Source organism: Chaetodon trifascialis, chromosome 10 (assembly GCF_039877785.1).
Source record: "Chaetodon trifascialis isolate fChaTrf1 chromosome 10, fChaTrf1.hap1, whole genome shotgun sequence".
Taxonomy (NCBI): Eukaryota; Metazoa; Chordata; class Actinopteri; order Chaetodontiformes; family Chaetodontidae; genus Chaetodon; species Chaetodon trifascialis.
In genome coordinates this window covers 15,313,200-15,332,155 of record NC_092065.1, presented here as the reverse complement: position 1 = coordinate 15,332,155, position 18,956 = coordinate 15,313,200, and the positions used below count along the sequence as shown (strand labels likewise).

The 18,956-nt window shown below is 43.5% G+C and overlaps 1 protein-coding gene across 5 annotated transcripts; it reads left to right on the top strand.

Moving 5' to 3' along the window:
- Nucleotides 1-270: 270 nt before the first annotated feature.
- LOC139337296 (ELKS/Rab6-interacting/CAST family member 1-like) lies at nt 271-18,152 on the top strand. 5 transcript variants are annotated; one of them, XR_011602532.1, is made up of 22 exons: nt 277-467; nt 1,734-2,519; nt 2,659-2,847; nt 5,571-5,862; nt 7,432-7,559; nt 7,655-7,729; nt 7,828-7,983; nt 8,116-8,283; nt 8,505-8,672; nt 8,784-8,921; nt 9,023-9,163; nt 9,402-9,542; nt 9,680-9,873; nt 10,454-10,465; nt 11,897-12,032; nt 12,135-12,266; nt 13,349-13,509; nt 13,716-13,863; nt 14,138-14,233; nt 14,459-14,534; nt 15,264-15,449; nt 16,240-17,438. XR_011602532.1 is itself a non-coding variant. In XM_070971826.1 (21 exons), exons 2-21 carry the CDS (start codon nt 1,974-1,976, stop codon nt 16,375-16,377), a joined length of 3,345 nt encoding a protein of 1,114 aa, XP_070827927.1. In that variant the 5' UTR covers nt 277-467; nt 1,734-1,973; the 3' UTR covers nt 16,378-18,152. The 5 variants fall into 5 exon arrangements, 4 of the variants coding, with proteins under 4 accessions (XP_070827928.1, XP_070827927.1, XP_070827926.1 ...); XM_070971826.1 differs by lacking the exon at nt 14,459-14,534 and having other exon boundaries at nt 16,240-18,152; XM_070971825.1 differs by lacking the exon at nt 14,459-14,534 and having other exon boundaries at nt 7,652-7,729; nt 16,240-18,152.
- Nucleotides 18,153-18,956: the final 804 nt, after the last annotated feature.

Below are 18,956 nucleotides of genomic sequence, written 5' to 3'. Positions count from 1 at the left end.
TTATTATTTCATTGTTGATATCAGACGTACGTATTCTAGATTGTGATTAACCACCATTCTCACACCAACATTCTCGTCCGTGCCTGCTCACTGAATTTAATCTTTAAACATTCCAGAGTGTGATCACAACTATTGCTTATCCCATCACATACAAATCTGTGCATTTCCTGTCCAAATGTTTTTAGGTCTGCTTTCTGCTGCTATCTACATCCCCCCACCTCATGCTCGTGACCGCGTGTTTAAAACTCAAGCGTGGCGAGGAAGGCTCGTGAGCGCGCTCAGGAGGCTTGACGTCACTGAGGCGCCCTGGCTCTCCTGAGCCGCTGGTACTGCTGGCAAAAAGATGGGAAAATCAGATAGTCATCTACCGAGTAATTAACATAAAATGACGGTTTTGGCAGCCGATTTCCAGTTGACAGAGGATTCAATCTTGGCACCGGTTTGAGCTCCACCAGACAACGAGAAAGGTAGTTTGTTTGGAGAGGTTTTCACCATTGGCTATTGTGTTAGCGAGAAAAAAGAGGTTCTGCTTGACCACATAAATTGGATGGACTAGCCTCCATATGTCACGGCGAGCTAGCGTTAAACGTATGTGCATTTGATATTTTAGCTATTATATATATATTAGGACAGCCGCAGCTCGGTGAATGAGGAAAACCGTAGCTTAAAGCGAAACGCCGTTCAGTAGTGCTAGAACTGGAGGAAAATGGATATGGTTTGATGTGGGTGTCTCCAAAGCAGACCCTGTGTACGGTGTCGTTGGGATTATGCAAACTGCTTTAATTCTGCCTTAACGTGTCATATTTTGACGCCACATGTAATGATCTTATCACGTCAGATATTCAGCTATGCGATTGGCACTCTGCTGTCTCTCTGTGTGTTCAATTTTACGAGCAGGGAGATTTTTTCCCTTGTACAATGCCCACCATGGACAATCCCCTTTTCCCTCCCTTGCTAGTTTTAACACATAGCGTCAGCACATTGGAAAAGCGATATTGAGACTAAAGATATAGCGGACAAAATTTACGAAGCAACTTTACACACTTCTCAAGCAGCCGTCTACATTTAAGCGATAATACGAAGTGAAATGTAGAAATGTCAGTCTCTGCCGTTAGCCGGTACGTGAACGCAACGTTAGCTGCTAGCAAGGCCACGCAGACTGCCCGGTTCAACGGCTGTGGTTGAAATTCAGCTCAAAACTCAAATTGTTCGACGAGGCTGACAGAAAGATTGTAAGTCTAACGCTGTAGCAGTCATCTCCACCTTTTGTAAAGGATAAACCTGAAAACAGACCCTTCCTCATCTGTGTCCTCAACCAGAGACATAATAGGTCCATTAGCAAGGAATTTGTTCTGAGGGACCCTATCTGAAAAGAATTTTGTGCTTGGACATGGCTTTATACAGTTACATAATCTGTCCTGCATCAGTGAAACCTAAGCACAGAGTGGACATCCCCACTCATTCTCACTGAAAGTTGAAAACTGGACCAAACATTAAATGTCCAGTTCCCCTTTGCTGGAGATGGACAGAGAGCCCTTTAATGATGTTCATTGGACCCTAAACTGCATTTAGTTAGGAACCACTAGCTTGTTTGATATGGGGAGCCCATATGATGCAGATTCAGTTGGGTTTTGCTAAAACTTTGTCAGTTTTACGTGATTAATTGATAACATATGCCTCATGAATGCTATTGCGATGCTACTTTACAGGGAACAACTGTGTTTTCTTTGCAGATTGGTGTCATAATTTCTAAGACTGGATTGATCCTGTTGGAAGAGGAAAGTCTATCAGCATTGTCTCAGCATCAGACCTCTGTTTTATCATGAACATTGTACCCACAGTGTCCAGTTGAAGCGGGATCACCACCACATATTCACACACTTAGTGTAAGGCACAAGCACAAAATCAGGTACAGATACAGAAAGGTCATACTTCAGTTTTGCTGTCAGCTCCATTGTTCTATTTAGTGGAAGATGTACGGTAGTGCCCGCTCTGTTGGCAGAGGGGATGCCAACCATAGTGGAGGAAGAGATGGAGGTGGTACTGGTAATCAGGGATCTGGCCGTTCCCCTCGCCTTCCCCGCTCTCCTCGGATGGGACACCGTCGCACCAACAGCACTGGAGGCAGTGGAGGGGGTCCAGGAGGAGCAGGAGGCAAGACGCTTTCCATGGAGAACATCCAGTCCCTCAATGCTGCGTACGCCACCTCAGGACCAATGTACCTGAGTGACAATGAGGTTGCCATGGCAGGCGACCACCTTCCCAAAAGTGGTGGGACAGTGACGACCATGGGGAGACAGAGGGTGACATATGGGTCACGGGGGAACAACAGTGGAGTTGTGGCTGCCAGCACCCCCAACATCTCCACCTCAGTGCCTGGCAATGCTGTGCTGCCAGCTGGCATGATGGCAGGTGATGCTCTAGCTTTTGGAGACCACCACATGGCCTCCACTGTGCCCCATTCTCTGAGGCAGGCCAGAGACAACACCATACTGGACCTGCAGGCCCAATTGAAAGAGGTATTTCGCTCATTGTTTTTTCTGCCAGTTTGCAGATTTTCTCTCTGAAAGATATGGAATTTTTGAGAGTTTGACTTGCCAGCTTTGGCAGACCACCTGTGCAATATTTATGTTCCTCTCCTTTATCCTCCTTTCTCAGGTTCTCCGTGAGAATGAGATGCTGCGGCGAGAAGTGGAGGTTAAAGAGAGCAAGCTCAGTTCCTCTATGAATTCTATCAAGACCTTCTGGAGCCCAGAATTAAAAAAGGAGCGAGCTCTCAGAAAAGATGAGGTGTCTAAGATCACTGTCTGGAAGGAACAATACCGTGTGATTCAAGATGAAGCACAGGTGAGTGTTCCCCTGTGTTTATTTGAATAGGTGGAATAGATGTTGCCTCAAAATCCTTGTTTCTGGTCCCATCATCTGATTTTTCTCAATCCAAGTAGAGCCATCGATCCACCTGGGTCAGACGTGTTTGACTGGATGAATGCATTTCACCCAGAGTGTCAGTTTTAGTACAGATATGTTTCTCTCTCTCTCTGCATAGGTTCGAGGCAGCTTTTGAACATCTAGTTAATCCTCTTATATGCAGCTATATGCTCATGCTTAATAGATGAAAGAGGCCGTAAGACTAATGGCGGGTTTAGCATTTCTGTATGTTTTTAAAAACGCTGGATGTGGCGAACAGGATAGAAATGTGGAGAAAGCAAAAATGTAAATTTGTGTGTATGTATAGTAGTCCAACTACAGCAGAAAAAAGAATTCAAATCAAGAATGGTGTCTCAGGCAGCAGTATTAAAGGAGCTGTTCTTAATAGCGCTTTGATTCAGTGTCTTGGTTACATGTCTGTCAGAAATATTGAACTTATTGTTCTCTTTAGGTTTATTCAAAACATATGGGCATAGGTGATGTGATGCATTGAGGTGAAATGATCCAGATACTGAGAGCAGACTTGGTTTAGATGGAAGAAAATAAACCTATTGAACATGAGAGTCAGTGTCCACATGTACTGTATGTCTGTTGTTTGATGTAGACTGCTTTGATTCCTTTTTTATTTTTACATTTACAAGATTTTATTAAGTTCCTCCATCGTTCCAACTTTTTTTAAACATGGTGTGAAGAGTCCTTACACCTCCACCTCCGTTGTCTGTCAAATTAAGTATACAACAGTCCGCTGGATTTAGGATTGAATATCCTAATAGAGTTGAATATGTGTTGCCATTCATCCAGATGGCATCATTTCTGATTTTAGTCGCAGCATTTTCATATCCCTTCCATTTCCTGTTATTACTGCTAAGTCAATTTTCACTTGTTTTTCCCCTCCATGCCTCTGGAGCTTAAGTACAGCGATGCTGGGTTTGCTAAATTCGAGGTCTGTCTCTTGTTCCATCTGTGTCTGCCTCTATGCATGTATACATACTGTTTGCACACATGTTTGACAAACATATATTTAATAACCTGAAGTAAATATAGGTGCAAGGTCTATTTTAAAAACCTACAATATGTTGTGGCAATTGTGCAAATTAAGTTTAATTAATGAAGAGCAATCGTCTTTGTTTCACTGTGATTCTTAATGGATGGGCAGAACTGTATAATTTACTGTTTTCACTCCTGCTGAGTCACAAATCACACTGTGGACTAATTCCCAGTAATGCTTGACTAGTGCAGGGCTAATCAGTGGGTGCTGTAATTTAAAGATGTCTGCTTTCATATGTCAGCCTCCACCTCCCACGCTGGCACACATACAACAGAAAGCATGGACACATACACACTCACTCACAGTCAAAGGCATTTGGCTAATTACGGCTTTAGTTAAATTGCATGTCCTCATTGAATGTAGGTCCAACTGACAGTAAATACATCTGCAATTGTATGTTTACGTGTATCATTTTGATGAGTGTCCATGCTGATATACGCGATGGCCAGAGATTTTCCAAAATCCTTACTTACTGTGCAGGCTATTTATGCCCATCATTCTGCGATAAATGACTGCTATCATAAGAAGTGACGCATGGATAAAATATCACAAATTAGAAAAGCTAGTGATGTTTCATCAAGTGATATACAGTAGTACTAAAGTTAGTAGAGCAGATATGAGCATCTTTAACATTTTGACGTGTTTACAGTTTGTCCAGTGCTATGGATGATGTGTAGCAGAGGCTTGGCTCTCTGTGCACTGTGATGTCCCGAGTTGTGACTTATTAGTGTTTGGATCACATCTCCTATTTGTGCTCTCTCAAACACCTGACTGTTATCTCTCCTCGAGGGCTGAGGAAGGGAGAAGGTGTGTGTGCGTGTGTTTCTGTGCCTGTCTGTGCGAGCATCTGGCTGTGTGTATGTTGGGGGGTGGACCGTGCAGTCACAGCAGTGAGTCAGCCTTAGTCATGGGGTGGAGAGGGTGATGGAAAGGGAGGGTTAGTGAGAAGAGAGGTGAGAGGATCGGAGGGAAGAGATAGGGTGCGAGCAGGCAAGGTGGATGAATAGTGTGTGTGAGGAGGAGAATAGTGTGTGCTGGTGGAGGGCGAAGGAGAGAATGACAAAGGAAGGAAAGGGGAGGGGGCTGGAGGAGGAGGAGAACAGAGAGGAATGAAGGCAGACACTGACTTCTCCCTTTGTTCTATCGGCTGAAAAACGCTCAGCTGGTTCAGACCAGAGTGTAACACAGCCTTGTTTTACTGTCTAACAGCAACTCTGCCAAGTGTCCCTGGCGTCAGATGCCACTAACAATGCAATACTATACTAGGCTGATTGTGTTTCACCACTTGTATTTCTCTGCGCATGAAATGTAACTCTGTCCACAAGGCCCGGCTGTTGGTGGTGCATCTGTCAGGGCATCACTACGTTTTCAATCATGATTAGAGGCTGATTTTGAACTGGCTGTAACACAATGTTCTACCAGCATCCATTCGCATAAAATGGGGTGGGAGCCTCCCCCGTATTATTCAAATCATCAATAAGTTTCCTTCACCTCATATAACCCTGAATGCATCATTTCACAGTGAAGACCAGCAAATAGACATAAGAACAGATGAATGTTAACAAATGAACATGTGGCGTTTATTTGAGTCTAGCACCTCCAGATGACCGTTCAGGCTCTTCAGGACGAGCTGAGGATCCAGAGGGACCTGAACCAGCTGCTCCAGCAAGACCCTGCCAGCCAAGGCCGGGACCTGGCCCTAACGTCTGAACCTACGGAGGAGAACTACCGGCGGCTACAGGCCGAGCATGAGAGGCAGGCCAAAGAGCTCTTCCTCCTTAGAAAGACCCTGGAGGAGATGGAGCTGAGGATTGACACACAGAAGCAAACCCTGGGAGCCAGAGACGAGTCCATCAAGAAACTTCTGGAGATGCTGCAGAGCAAAGGTTTGAGCCTTTGGGAGAGTAGTGTTTATAGCTAATTGATCCTTAAACGTATCGGTGTAGTAGGAAACCCTGTGGCTGAATGTTGAATCCAATGGAGGACTGTGCCACAGAGCAGTTCTTCTACTGGCCAGTAGATTCAGATTCTTTTACAAAATAGTATTAATGATGATGGATCTTCCTCAGCTCCACATAAGCAATACAAGCTTTAAACCCAAGTATGCTTCTGAAGCTGAGAACACCTGAGGGCTTCATGCATTGACCTTTGCATTGGTGTCTCAGAAAAAAAAAAAAACAACAACAACATATTTTGTAGTGCTGTCAAAAATATCACGTTATCAAGGCGTTAACGATTTTAATGGCGTCATTTTTTTTATCACGCGATTAACGTTCTTTGTGACCTAGTGAACTTGTAGTTTTTTATAAGCTGTGGCCACTGCTAGTAACGTTACAGAAACTACAGGATCTGATTGTAAACCGGAAACAAAACAATAGACACGCCCCACGCGTTTTGGTCTCACTGCTCGCTAGCTGTGAAAGTGTAGGCGGATGTTGAAATGGATGCGAACAGGATTCTGAATAGAAAGTTTAGTTTCAAAAAGGTGCCAGATGGGTCGACTGACAAGACCAAAGTTTGGACAGAGGCATATGGATACTGCAACTAAAAACAAGCTTACTGCAGCCATAGCCAAGTAATGTTCATTCTGTCTGGAGAGAAATAAGAGGCTGCGTTGATAAGCCTCTGGTGAATAAACAGAAGAGCATCATAGTCTGACTGCTTGTATGTTCAGAGGAAACTTAAGAAAGGAAAGTTTAAGCCATGGTTTAACTGCACTATAGGCTGAATCCTAGTTTGCAATGATGTGCACTTTGTAACTTTATCTTGTATCACCCTGTTTTGATCCCTTGGAAAGGGTTGTTGAAGGGGCTTTTTTGTAACCAAGCATTTATTTTTTTGTGTTAAATTGAAAAATATTTCAGCGTTAAATTGTGTGAGATTTGATTTATTCAAATGTGAATGACTGCTCAAAACGAGAATGTTAGTGTGAAATATAACACTACACATTGTTTTCAATGAAAAACATTTGCACAAAGCAAGCCTATCCACTTTTCCATGTTGATAACAGTATTAAAATGATAATCAATGGGACATTTAGAATAAATAAAAATGTGCGATTAATCGCAAATTAATCGCACATTTTTAATTAACTATGACATTTATGCGATTAATCGCGATTAAGTACTTTAATCGATTGACAGCACTAATATTTTGGTCTGCCACCAAATACAACAGATATCAAATTTGCTGAACTGCTTTTAACGAGTAAAATAAAAGGTTAGATTTTTGTTATTTGTTTGTGTTTCATGTTGGCTGTGGAGTCGTGAAGCCATGCTTTTAGATGTCCTTCCCTGCTGAACAGATGAGTTTTTTTATCTGAAGCGTAAAGCAGTCTTAGCTCCTCTGCTTAACAATGCGTTTTATAATGCTCAGGTTGACTGTTACAAAGACTTTAAACTACATAAAGTCTTTCTGCTATCATGGTAACCAAGTTGTTGTGCATTCTGTCTCAGGGCCGTCTGCCAAGGCATCAGAGGAAGACCAGGAGCGGACCAGGAGGCTGGCTGATGCAGAGATGCACAGGCATCACCTTGAGAGTTTACTGGACCAGAGAGACAGAGAGATTACTGCATTAAGAGAGGTATTCTCCGCTCTGACCACGAGAGATATAACATCACATTTCATTAGTCTATATTTTATACATACGTGCAATATGTTCTTCATCGGATCCAGCAGGAGCTGCACCGCCGATATGAGGGAACCCCGGAGTCCACCAAAACCAAGGCTCTACAGACTGTCATCGATATGAAGGTGAGGGTTTGAGTAGAGATGTGTGTTTGAATATGTTTGTAGTGTTTTTGGACACATGTGCCATGCTGCCCGCGTGAACTCCTTTTAATCGACCGCAGGATGCAAAAATCAATTCAATGGAGCGGAGCCTGAGAGACATGGAGGAGGAGCTGCTAATGCTGAAATCCAACGGACTCCTGAGCTGCGAGGAGCGTCAGGAGGAGATGAAGCAGATGGAGGTCTACCGCAGCCACACCAAGTTCATGAAGAACAAGGTCTCAGATGGCATGAAATGTAGTTGAGCTTGACTGGACTCCTGAATCACACATTCAGGAGGACACAGGCTTCAGTTTGCTCAGTTTCATGTCCGTCCCTCCCTCACTCCCTCTTGGCCTCATATTTTTCAGATGGAGCAGGTGAAACAGGACCTCTCCAGGAAGGACACTGAGCTTCTTGGTTTGCAGACCAAGCTGGAGACGCTCACCAACCAGTTCTCAGACAGCAAGCAGCACATTGAAGTCCTCAAGGAGTCCCTCACTGCCAAGGAGCAGCGAGCTGCCATCTTACAGACAGAGGTACAGCAGATACATATCCATACACTCAGAGGACTTTGCCATAGGTTTAAAGCAAGAGCACTTTAAGGGTACATATGTTGTACAGTGAGGGGAGAGACTGATGGTACTCAAACTAAAGGACAGAAGTCACTGTATGTTAAGGAAGTTTATTTTATTTATTTAAAATGTTTGAGCATGACACAGTTATGATGACTGATTGCTGTCTACCTTTTCCTGGCCAGGTGGACGCCTTGCGCCTGCGCTTGGAAGAGAAGGAGGCCACTCTTAACAAGAAGAGCAAGCAGATACAAGAAATGTCAGAAGAGAAGGGCACACTCAACGGGGAGATCCACGACCTCAAGGACATGCTGGAGGTTAAGGAGCGCAAAGTTAATGTGCTACAAAAGAAGGTGATTTGGGCAAAGATCTTGTTGTGTCTGACATGACCATGAAGATGCATCCGTCATGCTGCAGCGCATGTCCTGTGATTGATGTTTATTTTGACTGTGTTTGCTCTGCAGATTGAAAACTTGCAGGAACAACTGAGGGACAAGGAGAAGCAGATGAGCAGCCTCAAGGAGAGAGTGAAGTCTTTGCAGGCTGATACTTCCAACACTGACACTGCTCTCACCACACTGGAGGAGTCTCTTGCAGAAAAGGTGAGTTTATGTCTGCATGTTCATTTGTAGGGACGTATGTCTGTTGGTTGGCTACATTTGTGAAGGCAGCACGTGTGATCGTTGTCTGCACTTCCTCTTAGGAGCGCATCATTGAGCGTCTAAAGGAGCAGCGAGACAGAGATGATCGGGAGAAGACAGAGGAGCTTGACTGTAACAAGAAGGAGCTGAAGGAGTTGAAGGAGAGACTGAGTTTACTTCAGGGAGACCTGTCAGACAGAGAGGTGAGAAACGGATGCGTGAACACGAACTCACACATAGACAGGCAAACTCTTGTTTACTTTGATTCTATTAATAAAATGAAACCTCACTGATTCCATTAGTCTCTTTTTCGATGAGTCACAAATGCCCGTATTAGATCTAATGTGTTGTCAGCCTCCTAACTCCCATGCTCTGTTAGCTCGATAAGCTGGAACTGGTTCATCTTTACTTCAGTGCATGTGGTTTTGTGTGTATGTGCAGACGTCTCTGTTGGACCTGAAGGAGCATGCATCATCCCTGGCCTCCTCGGGGTTGAAGAAGGACTCCAAACTCAAGAGTCTCGAGATCGCCTTGGAGCAGAAGAAGGAGGAGTGCCTCAAAGTGGAGAACCAGCTTAAGAGAGTGAGCTCTTTGAATAGTGAAATCAGGCCACTCCTGTGCTGGCTCAGCATCAACGTGATACTAAATGTTTATAATGGTTATGACACAGTCTGCCACTTAGGATTTTTCTCTTATCTAATGCCTACCTGTTTTGTCAGGCTCAAAATGCAGCCCTGGAGGCTCAGGCCAACACAGAGCTGGCCGAGCGCATTAAGAACCTTGAGCAGGAAGTGGCTCGCCACAAAGAGGACTCTGGGAAGGCCCAGGCTGAGGTGGACCGCCTGCTGGAGATCCTTCGGGAAATGGAGAATGAGAAAAATGACAAGGACAAAAAGATCAATGAGCTGGAGAGGTGGGTGGAAACATACATGCTGCTGCATCATGTTTTGAAGCCTAGGCCTTGTCTTTACACAGTAGTTTATGAATGTCAGTTTCTGATTGGAATAAGAAGTGTCTTTAATGTTCAAATTGTACAGATTTTGTGCTACAGTGTGCTCCCTGCTGTCTGTTTTTGTCCCTCTGCTATATTGGACAAGTGTGCACTGAATTTTCCTTCAGTGACCTGTTGTGGAGAGCATTGCCCTCCACCACATTAAATGGTGGACTTTTGGTAATTTTGCCACCTGCCATGTGGCACCTTAGCGGCTTTGCTTTGAAAGCTGATATGGTGAATGTTATTAGCAGGCCTGTTAAAAAGCTTGTAGATAAGGCCGCAGGAGTTGGCAAAGGCAAGCAATCTTTCATGGAATATTTCAGCAATGTTTGTCTTGTATGTGTATATGGTGAACCGTGTGACCTCCCAGAGCCAAAGATGCCACATAATCCTAGAGCTCTTTCTCTTTTTCTTCATATTGACTCCTCTCCCTGGTCTGAGTCTGTTTTTCTCTTTACCGCTTTCTTGTCTTTACATTGGAAATCTCTCACACCACCAGTTTGGCCTCAAGGTTAGTTTTTGCTCTTTTTCTCTCTTCCCTGACATCCTTATTATCTGTGTCCTTTTCTCACATTTCTCTCCCTTGTTTCTCTCGGCCTCTTACCTCTCCGTTGTATGCGGTGCCCCCAAGCAACTGCCTTGTCCTGACATACTTTAGTCTTTGTGTTTTCTCTTACTTCTGTTAATGCTCACTTTTCCTCTTTCGCCTTCTTATTGTCCTGCCTTTTACCCTGAGTCAAATCTGAGATTGACTCTTTCCAAGTCTCTCTAAAATCTTGCCAAAAGCAAGTCTGGAAGACTTTGGTCATAATTGTCATGTCAGTGTGTTTTTAAAAGGGGATCACATATATTTATGTCCGTACTTGATACAAAAATGCCTTTTAATTTGCTGCCTGACACTTTATTTACCTAGTGTGCAATGATCAGTTGGCTACAAATACAAGTGACTTATAAACATTCTACATTGATGATCATTGATGTGGCTTTATGTGTGAAACTAGAGTGATGTAGTGAAATGTACTTGTTGTACTTAATTTATTATTTATTTGCTGCACATCATAGACTGTATGAAACATGGAAATAGTGTCCATGAAGTCACCCGTGGGTTCCAGAAGAGCCATTGTGAAGCTCAGTGACAGTGGCTCTGGTCGTCACCATCTTGCCAGTGTCTTACTCCGCCTAACTCCTGACTAATCCAAAAATGGGCAAAGGCATGTAGTCTGGGTGGAGCTGTGGTGTGCTGAATGAAGCCTGGTTGCTGAAACCTAGCAGTTAGCTGTTCCTCAAAGTGACCGTGCTCATAAGGCCCACTCAGCTCTCACTACAGAGACCAAAAACGTTTTTTCACCAGGCTGTAAACATGTTCATTCATAGAGACTTGGTACATATCTGTTATTAAATGTAAATTATTTGCACTTTTCCCCAGTGTACCATCTTTTGGCATGATATGGGTTTTTTCCAGCTGAGACAGATAACTGATAATTACCTGCTTCTCATGGCCAATACTGAAAAGATGACTGAAGCTTTCACATTTGCGTTTTAAAAAGAAGTTCACGCCCTGTAGTTTATGCACACCTGAGGGTAAGAAAGGCTAAGATGTAGTGAAAAAGATAGACGACTTAATATTCCATAGCGCTGACCAAGCCAAACCAAAGCTGTGATGTCATGAGCGTGAAAACAGCATGCTGCACTTGTCTTGTCTTCTCCTTTGTGTTTATTGGCAGACAGCAAGCAAACTTTGAAGTTACACACCCCCACCTACTTTATCAGAGTCTAGATGCTACAATTTCATTATCGGAATACTACATAATATTTATTTCCCATTATTGGCATATAGTTTATTGGCCAGATAGATATTGTGCACGCCTAATTACAAGACAAGTGGGATCATAGTCTAATGTATACATAACTTGTCCCATGTATGCTGTGGTGTCCATTGTAGGCAGATGAAGGACCAGTCGAAGAAGGTGGCATCTCTGAAGCACAAGGAGCAGGTGGAGAAGAGTAGGAATGCTCGACTCATGGAGGAGGCCAGAAAGAGGGAGGACAACCTGTCTGAGAACTCCCAGCAGGTGAAGGTGCGGCATGTGTACAGTTCACTTCAACATTAATTTGCTGGCACTGACGTCCTCGTACAGTGTCTAACCATAATTGGACGTGTTTTTTCTCCTGCTCTGAAGGACACTCTGCGGCAGAAGGCGGAGCGCATAGAGGAGCTGGAAGAGGCCCTGAGGGAGAGCGTTCAGATCACCGCTGAGCGAGAGATGGTACTGGCACAGGAGGAGGCGGCCAGGTCACTCCAGGAGAAACAGGTACACAAGCTTCCTTAAACACACACAAATATGACCAAGCAGTATTAATGAAGCCACAGGATAACACCTACAGCACATCTAAACATATCTGTGTATAGATGAAAGAAACACCTTCATATACTGAGATTCTTTCTCCCTCACCTTTTTGCTGCCGTTGTGGTGTGTCTCATTCTTTCTTCACCTCCCTCCTCTCCTCTGGCCTCCGTCTCTTTCTCAGTTCTTTCATCTTATGGTTTTCTCTTGTTTTCTCTCTGCTACACACCGCCTCTCAGAAGCACTCACTCAAACCAATGCATGAGTCCAACCTCGCCCACTTTAAGTGGTCTAAGGTATGAGCCCAGTACGTGTGACCTCCATCAGTGAGCAACAACACTTACAGGGGTGGACACAACAACAGCAGCGCCTCTACGATTCATGCAATCCCGTTCAACAACTGCGCAGAAGAGGCATTTGTGTACTTTGATCATTTTTGATGTTGTTGGATTGCATTATATTGTAAGGCATTGCTGTTTCCAGCCCGTGTAATTTTCTTGTTATTTTGTTTACCTGCTGTTGGTTTATGAAACATAGCAATACTGATTTAATTGTTTGGCTCATACGATACCAAGTAGCCAATAAAATTGATCATTTGGGGATGAATTATTCACTCTTTCATTCGGTCGATTGTAATTAAAGCATATATTGATACAAAACAATGGGGCTTTTGTGCCCCTTTAAATAAATAACAGGTAAATGAAATTTAGTGCTTTAGTTTTAATGGTATCTGTGTAATACTTGACTCCTAGTCCTTCCCAAAAGCCCCCATGAATTCTGCTGCCCCTGCTTCCTATTAGAGCAGTAAATACTGGCAAATTAAGAAAACCCTTTTTTCTACAAAACCATGCGCTTTCACTGATGGATTTAGGTGATCTGCCTTACTGAATTGTTGTTTTGTGTGTGTGTGTGTGTGTGTGTGTGTGTGTGTGTGTGTGTGTGTGTGTGTGTGTGTGTGTGTGTGTGTGTGTGTGTGTGTGTGTGTGTGTGTGTGTGTGTGTGTGTGTGTGTGTGTGTGTGTGTGTGTGTGTGTGTGTGTGTGTTCCCAGATGGAGGAGCTGCTGGGGGCCATGGAGAAGGTGAAGCAGGAGCTGGAGTCCATGAGGGCCAAGCTGGCCTCCACCCAGCAGTCTCTGTGTGAGAAAGAAGCACACCTCTCAACCTTGCGAGCTGAGCGCAGGAAACACCTGGAGGAGGTGCTGGAGATGAAGTAAGACACACACGCACACACACACACACACACAGTATGGCGGAGTAGACTGTGGAGAATTGATTGCTACCCTCTTCTTGTAAAATGTCATCCAATTCTGGCCTTCCCCAAGCTGGCAGGATGATTTTGCACAATGAATAATAAATGATAATTGAGCTATTTACTTCTGTAGTTAAATGCCATGTTGTTTCATGCCCACCTCACAGGCAGGAGGCGCTGTTGGCTGCTATCAGCGAGAAGGACGCAAACATCGCCCTGCTGGAGTTGTCCTCCTCTAAAAAGAAGAAGACCCAGGATGAAGTGGCTCTGCTGAAGCGGGAGAAGGACAGACTGGTGCAACAGCTCAAACAGCAGGTGGGGAGTGCGCTGATCCTGGTGTTGTGCATGCTGGCTCCCTGTCACACTGTCATGATATACTGGGACACAAATAGAAACACCTGTGCTCATCATCCTGTGAGTCAGTACCTAAGTGTTTGCTGGGAAAAAGGCCTGTTGTCTGACTGTTTTTCGTGCTGCAGGACTTGATTCCAGAATGTAGCCACATCCCCAAAACCTCATGTTATCTAAGCTTAACTTTTTTTTAAAATTATATCACGCTTCTGCTCTTCTCTTTTTTTCCATCATACAGACTCAGAACAGGATGAAACTGATGGCAGACAACTATGAGGATGACCATCTGAAGACTGCTCCTGACCAGACAAATCACAAACCTTCTCCAGATCAGGTAGCTTAACCCGCACACCAGTTTGTCATATTTCCATTTCACTCTGAACAGCTTCTCTAACATTGCTGCAGTTGACTGGTTAACAAGGTAATGTCTGTTGTAAAGCAGGTTGAGCTGATGCCCGCTGCCTGAAGGGAACTGTCTTTTTACCTTTTTATTGTCTGCATACACACTAACCATGTGTTCCTTCCTAATGCTGCGACTGGCTTACCTTGTGGCTAACAGGATGACGAGGAGGGTATCTGGGCGTAGCCAACCTTTTGCCCTCCCCCTCTCTCTCTCAGCCATTTTGTTCAGAAGGGTGAGCTCGTATGAAAAGCCAAACCTCTCTTCATCGTGGCTCTGTGGCATGTTTACTCATCCTTCTTTCGTTGTGCTTTTCTTTCTTTGCCCTATGTCGTTCCTCTCTTCTTCATGTTGATGGTCATTGTCATCACTGCTTGGTCTTTCTTGATCTTACCACTCATCCCATGGTTCATTTACTGCCTTTTAGTGGCTCATAGGAAAGTGATGAGTGGCGTGTGTGTGTGTGTGTGTGTTTGTGTGTGTTTGCATGCACAGGCTAAGAGGTCTTATCGTCTCAGCCTAAAGCATCTTAGCTTTGCATGCCACTGCTCTGACACCAATGCTGAGCTCCTCACATTTTGACCCACACAGACAGGTGCTGTATTGGGAAACATTTTTAACCTCAGTGTAATTAGTGGTTGAGTAAATCGCTTTGTAAGTGGCTTTGTTGGGTTAAAATAATTATCTATAGATACTCTAATAATGCACCTGAGAAGGTTGGTGCTAATGTGAGATGGTGATGGGTTCGTAAGCATGGACATGGATGTTGATGTTTTGTTTTTCTCTCATGAAAAAAAAAACTTTTTTCATGCTTGGGTCTTTCATGATGTTCAACCATTGAAACAAGCATTCATTAAACTTGTATTGTGTAAGCTTTTTCCCCCTTTACCTTCATTTGTATGCATTCCTTAAAGCTGTTTCTCCTTTTTTTCCACATTCTCTTCCCCTTCCTCCCACCCTGCAGATGATACCCCCTCTTCTAGCCCTGTCCCAGAACCGCAGTAAGCTCAAGCTCTACATCGCCCACCTGACAGACCTCTGCCATGACCGGGACCCCAGCATCCTCAGCCAGCTCACGCCGCCCTCTCACTACCACCACAGCGACCCCGAAGACTGGGAGGAGGAGCTCCAGAAGATGAGTGCCGAACAGGTAATGGAGGAAGTTATTCATGTCTAGATTTGTATTCACATGAATAATCAACCAGTTTAACTCTGTGATGAAAAATAAGCATTTGGTTTGCTCTGTAATTAATTATGATGACTGAAATGAACCTGATAGGCCTGTTTTAGCCGAGGCAATTTATTTGTACAGCACCTTTCAAACACTGACAATGAAATATTAGAACAACATTTAAAACATGATGAAGAAAAAATGAAATCAATTCCAGGGGACAGGGACAGAAAATATGACTGGAGTGCTGAAATTAGCTTTAAGCTCCACATCAAGGAAGTCTGGGAAATTAAGGAAATAGAAGTACAATTGGGAAAATGTATCGATCAGTGAAAAGTTTTTGAAATTTTGATTTGAAAGCAGATAAATTTGGGGCAAATTTAACATAATTACAAACTTAATTTCAATGAGGTTTTACTCATTTTTACTTATTCCTGCTGTAATCAATTAGATTAGATCAGTTGTTGTATCTTTGTGTTAAAAGCCAAAATGGGAGTCATAGCAGCCTCCAATTCTCTGTTTTAATTTGCATGTATCAGGCATAGTGCCTTTATGAGAGACTGAATGTAAGTTGAGATAAAATGTCCTCTCTACTGCTAAGTTCACATTAAATCCCTGTGGTTTTACTGGTTGCTTTTGTCCAGTGACTGATTCTCGAGGTTGGGTTTTGTGATTTTGCTCCATGCCATATTCAGGAAGCCTAAATATGTCTTTTCATTGTTGTTGGATTGAAACTCTGTTAAAACCATCTCACGTGTTGTTCCTCCAGTTGGAGCGGGAGCTGGAGGTGTGTGAGAAGGAGAGCGGAGAGCTGCAGGAGTACGCCAACTCTGTTCTCCAGCAGATCGCAGACTACTGCCCTGACATCCTGGAGCAGGTTGTCAATGCCCTGGAGGAGTCATGCTGACAACTCTGACCTCAGACAGCTGCCGCCTGGTCTTCACGTAACCTGTAGCTGAGCCCCCTACCTCCGCTCAACGAGGCTCCTGGAAGGATGAAAGCTGGGGCATTATCTCACCCCACTGAGCTTCTCTTCCCTGCTCCCCTCGTCCACCCCGGAACAAACCTTCACGACTCCAAAGCGCTTTCCTGTCTCATGTGTCACTGTCATGTCAGGGACGTTCACAACGTCTGTGGAAGTGCTGTCATATATGGCACTTTGATTAGAGACCGGATGACTCAAACTGAGGTCTGCACACGTAGTGACAGTTCTGGCAGATGGAAAGAGAAATTTGTGAACTCACCAGATTGGCTTGTAGTACATTTAGAAAAAAAAAAACATCACTGCACGCCTGTAAGTCAGGGACAGGTGCGTTGGGAGAGAAAGGATATCAGATGATAGAAGCAAACTTCCGCACAAAGTCTTGGAGTATACTGCCAACCTTCCTCTCCCTAGACGTCTTCATTCACAGCAGGAAGTGCTAGATCAAGCACAGTTACCTCACTTACTTCTATCTCAGTCTTTTGCCGCTTAGATTCCTCTCACAAATCTCTCAAGTTAAGAGACAACGATATATTCAGTGCATGGGGCAGAAAAGCACTTTTTGTCTTGGAGAACTGGGGAGCTGCTACATCTAGAGGGGAGCAGAGGAGCGGAGTTCAGTGGGTAAATCATGGAGCCATGTAGATGCTTGTTTTCTATTTTAGTCCCCTAACTAGTAGGTTGGAACCCAGTCACTAGTTAGAAATACAGCTATTGGTGGCCTATCATCCGGACACTTAGGAAACGCCACTTTTTAACCAAAAAAAAAAAAAAAGCAGCATGTTCTCCAAACGTTTCCTCTCCAGCTTGGAGCTGTGGATGTGTCGTCGTAGCCAGGATTAAGTTGTAGGTACGTTTTACTGTGTCGTCTGTAGCTGGGACATCGGCACCAGAGGGGGATCAAGGCCTGACCTTTGACACGGATCAGAGGTCAGCTTTTAGTTACACTAAGTTCTCAAACATGAGTGTGAGGGAGAGAGGAAACGAAAAAAAAAAAAAAGCTTTTATTCTTGGTGACATATTGAGTTTTAGATGGTTTTGCACACAACGTCCACTTGATTATGAGGTATGCAATGTTTCTTTTGAGAACGTTCTCGTGGCCTTGGAGCATGCACAGAGATCAGTACTGGACCTAATGCAGGGATATTCATTTCTCTGTGATATTGGTGCTAAGGCATGATGTAAGAACTTTTGATCTGATCCACTGATCATTCAGTCTCATCCAAAGTTTCTATAGATGTTACTTAAAGCCCAGCTGATCTTTAGTTTGTCGACTGAATCACTGAAGAATACGAGCGATGCCCCTTTCTTTCTTGTATTTTTTCAGATCACTTACAAATGCAAGTGATGCCTCCTTTATTGTATTTTTTGAACTCTTCAGGGCTGAGGTTTTTAATTACTAAGTGCATCTACATTTACAGGAGATGAAAGTCACTTTTCAGCAGATTTTGACTTTTTAGATCAGTTTGTAAATAACGTGATATTAAACACGTACAGTGACTGAATAAAGGTAATTAAGTGGAAGGTGTTGTGCATTCTTTAAAAAAAAAATCAGAAAAAGTTCAAAGCAGTGCAGTTGTCTTTTGTGTCTAATTTTGTCTGCAGGACAAAATGTGTGTGTGTGACAGTACTGCCATAACTTGCGGAAAGTCATGTTCTATAGAGATATATATATATAAATATAATACATATATAAAAATGTTTACTGTATGGATATGCATTGAATGTTTGCACAGAATCTTGAAGAGCGAGCTGCTCTGAACAAAATGACCGTCAAGTTAGTGTCCTCAGCAGAGAACTGAGGAAAGAAGTGTCAAAGAAAAAACAACTTTTGTGTCAAAATAATGTGTGAATTACAAATGTTTTCAAACCGTGACTGTGTGATGGGAGAGTACTTTTCTTGCATTTATTTCTAATCGTCATCTTTTTATATATTTTCACCGTACGGTGATGTAAATGTATTATCCTGAGATTCCAGTGTTGTCTTCTTGCCCATTATGTCAATAGTTTTTGTTGGTTGATGTCAAAGACAGACTACACCTGATGGAAAGAAATAAGCCTGCAGCCGTCATGGCCCCTGTGCTGTTATAAAAGGAAAATGTTACATCTGGAGGTTTTCTCACAAACTTCCTGTGCACGGTTGATTTTACAGGAAAGATTCGGATGGCTGAATTTTACTGAACACACTCCTCCTGGCTCAGGGAGGATGTTAGTTTGATGCTTGTTTTTGTACTTCCTGTCTGTTGAACCTCTCAGAGTGGAGATGAATTTCTCCCCCTCCCTTTTGACCCCTCACCTTTCACCTCTGGGTTCAGAAAAAGAAGAAAGCTCTTTTTTATTTCAAAGTGTTTCATTTCCCTCACTTTGGCCTGTGTGTCCCTGCCCTTGCCTTAATGTCTTGTCATCTCTTTTTCTCGACTCCTTATTGAGGAACACAGAGCTGATTAAGGGGCTTCTGTCAAGTTCATGGTGTTTGTTACTTTTCTTTTGCATTGGTAGAAGAA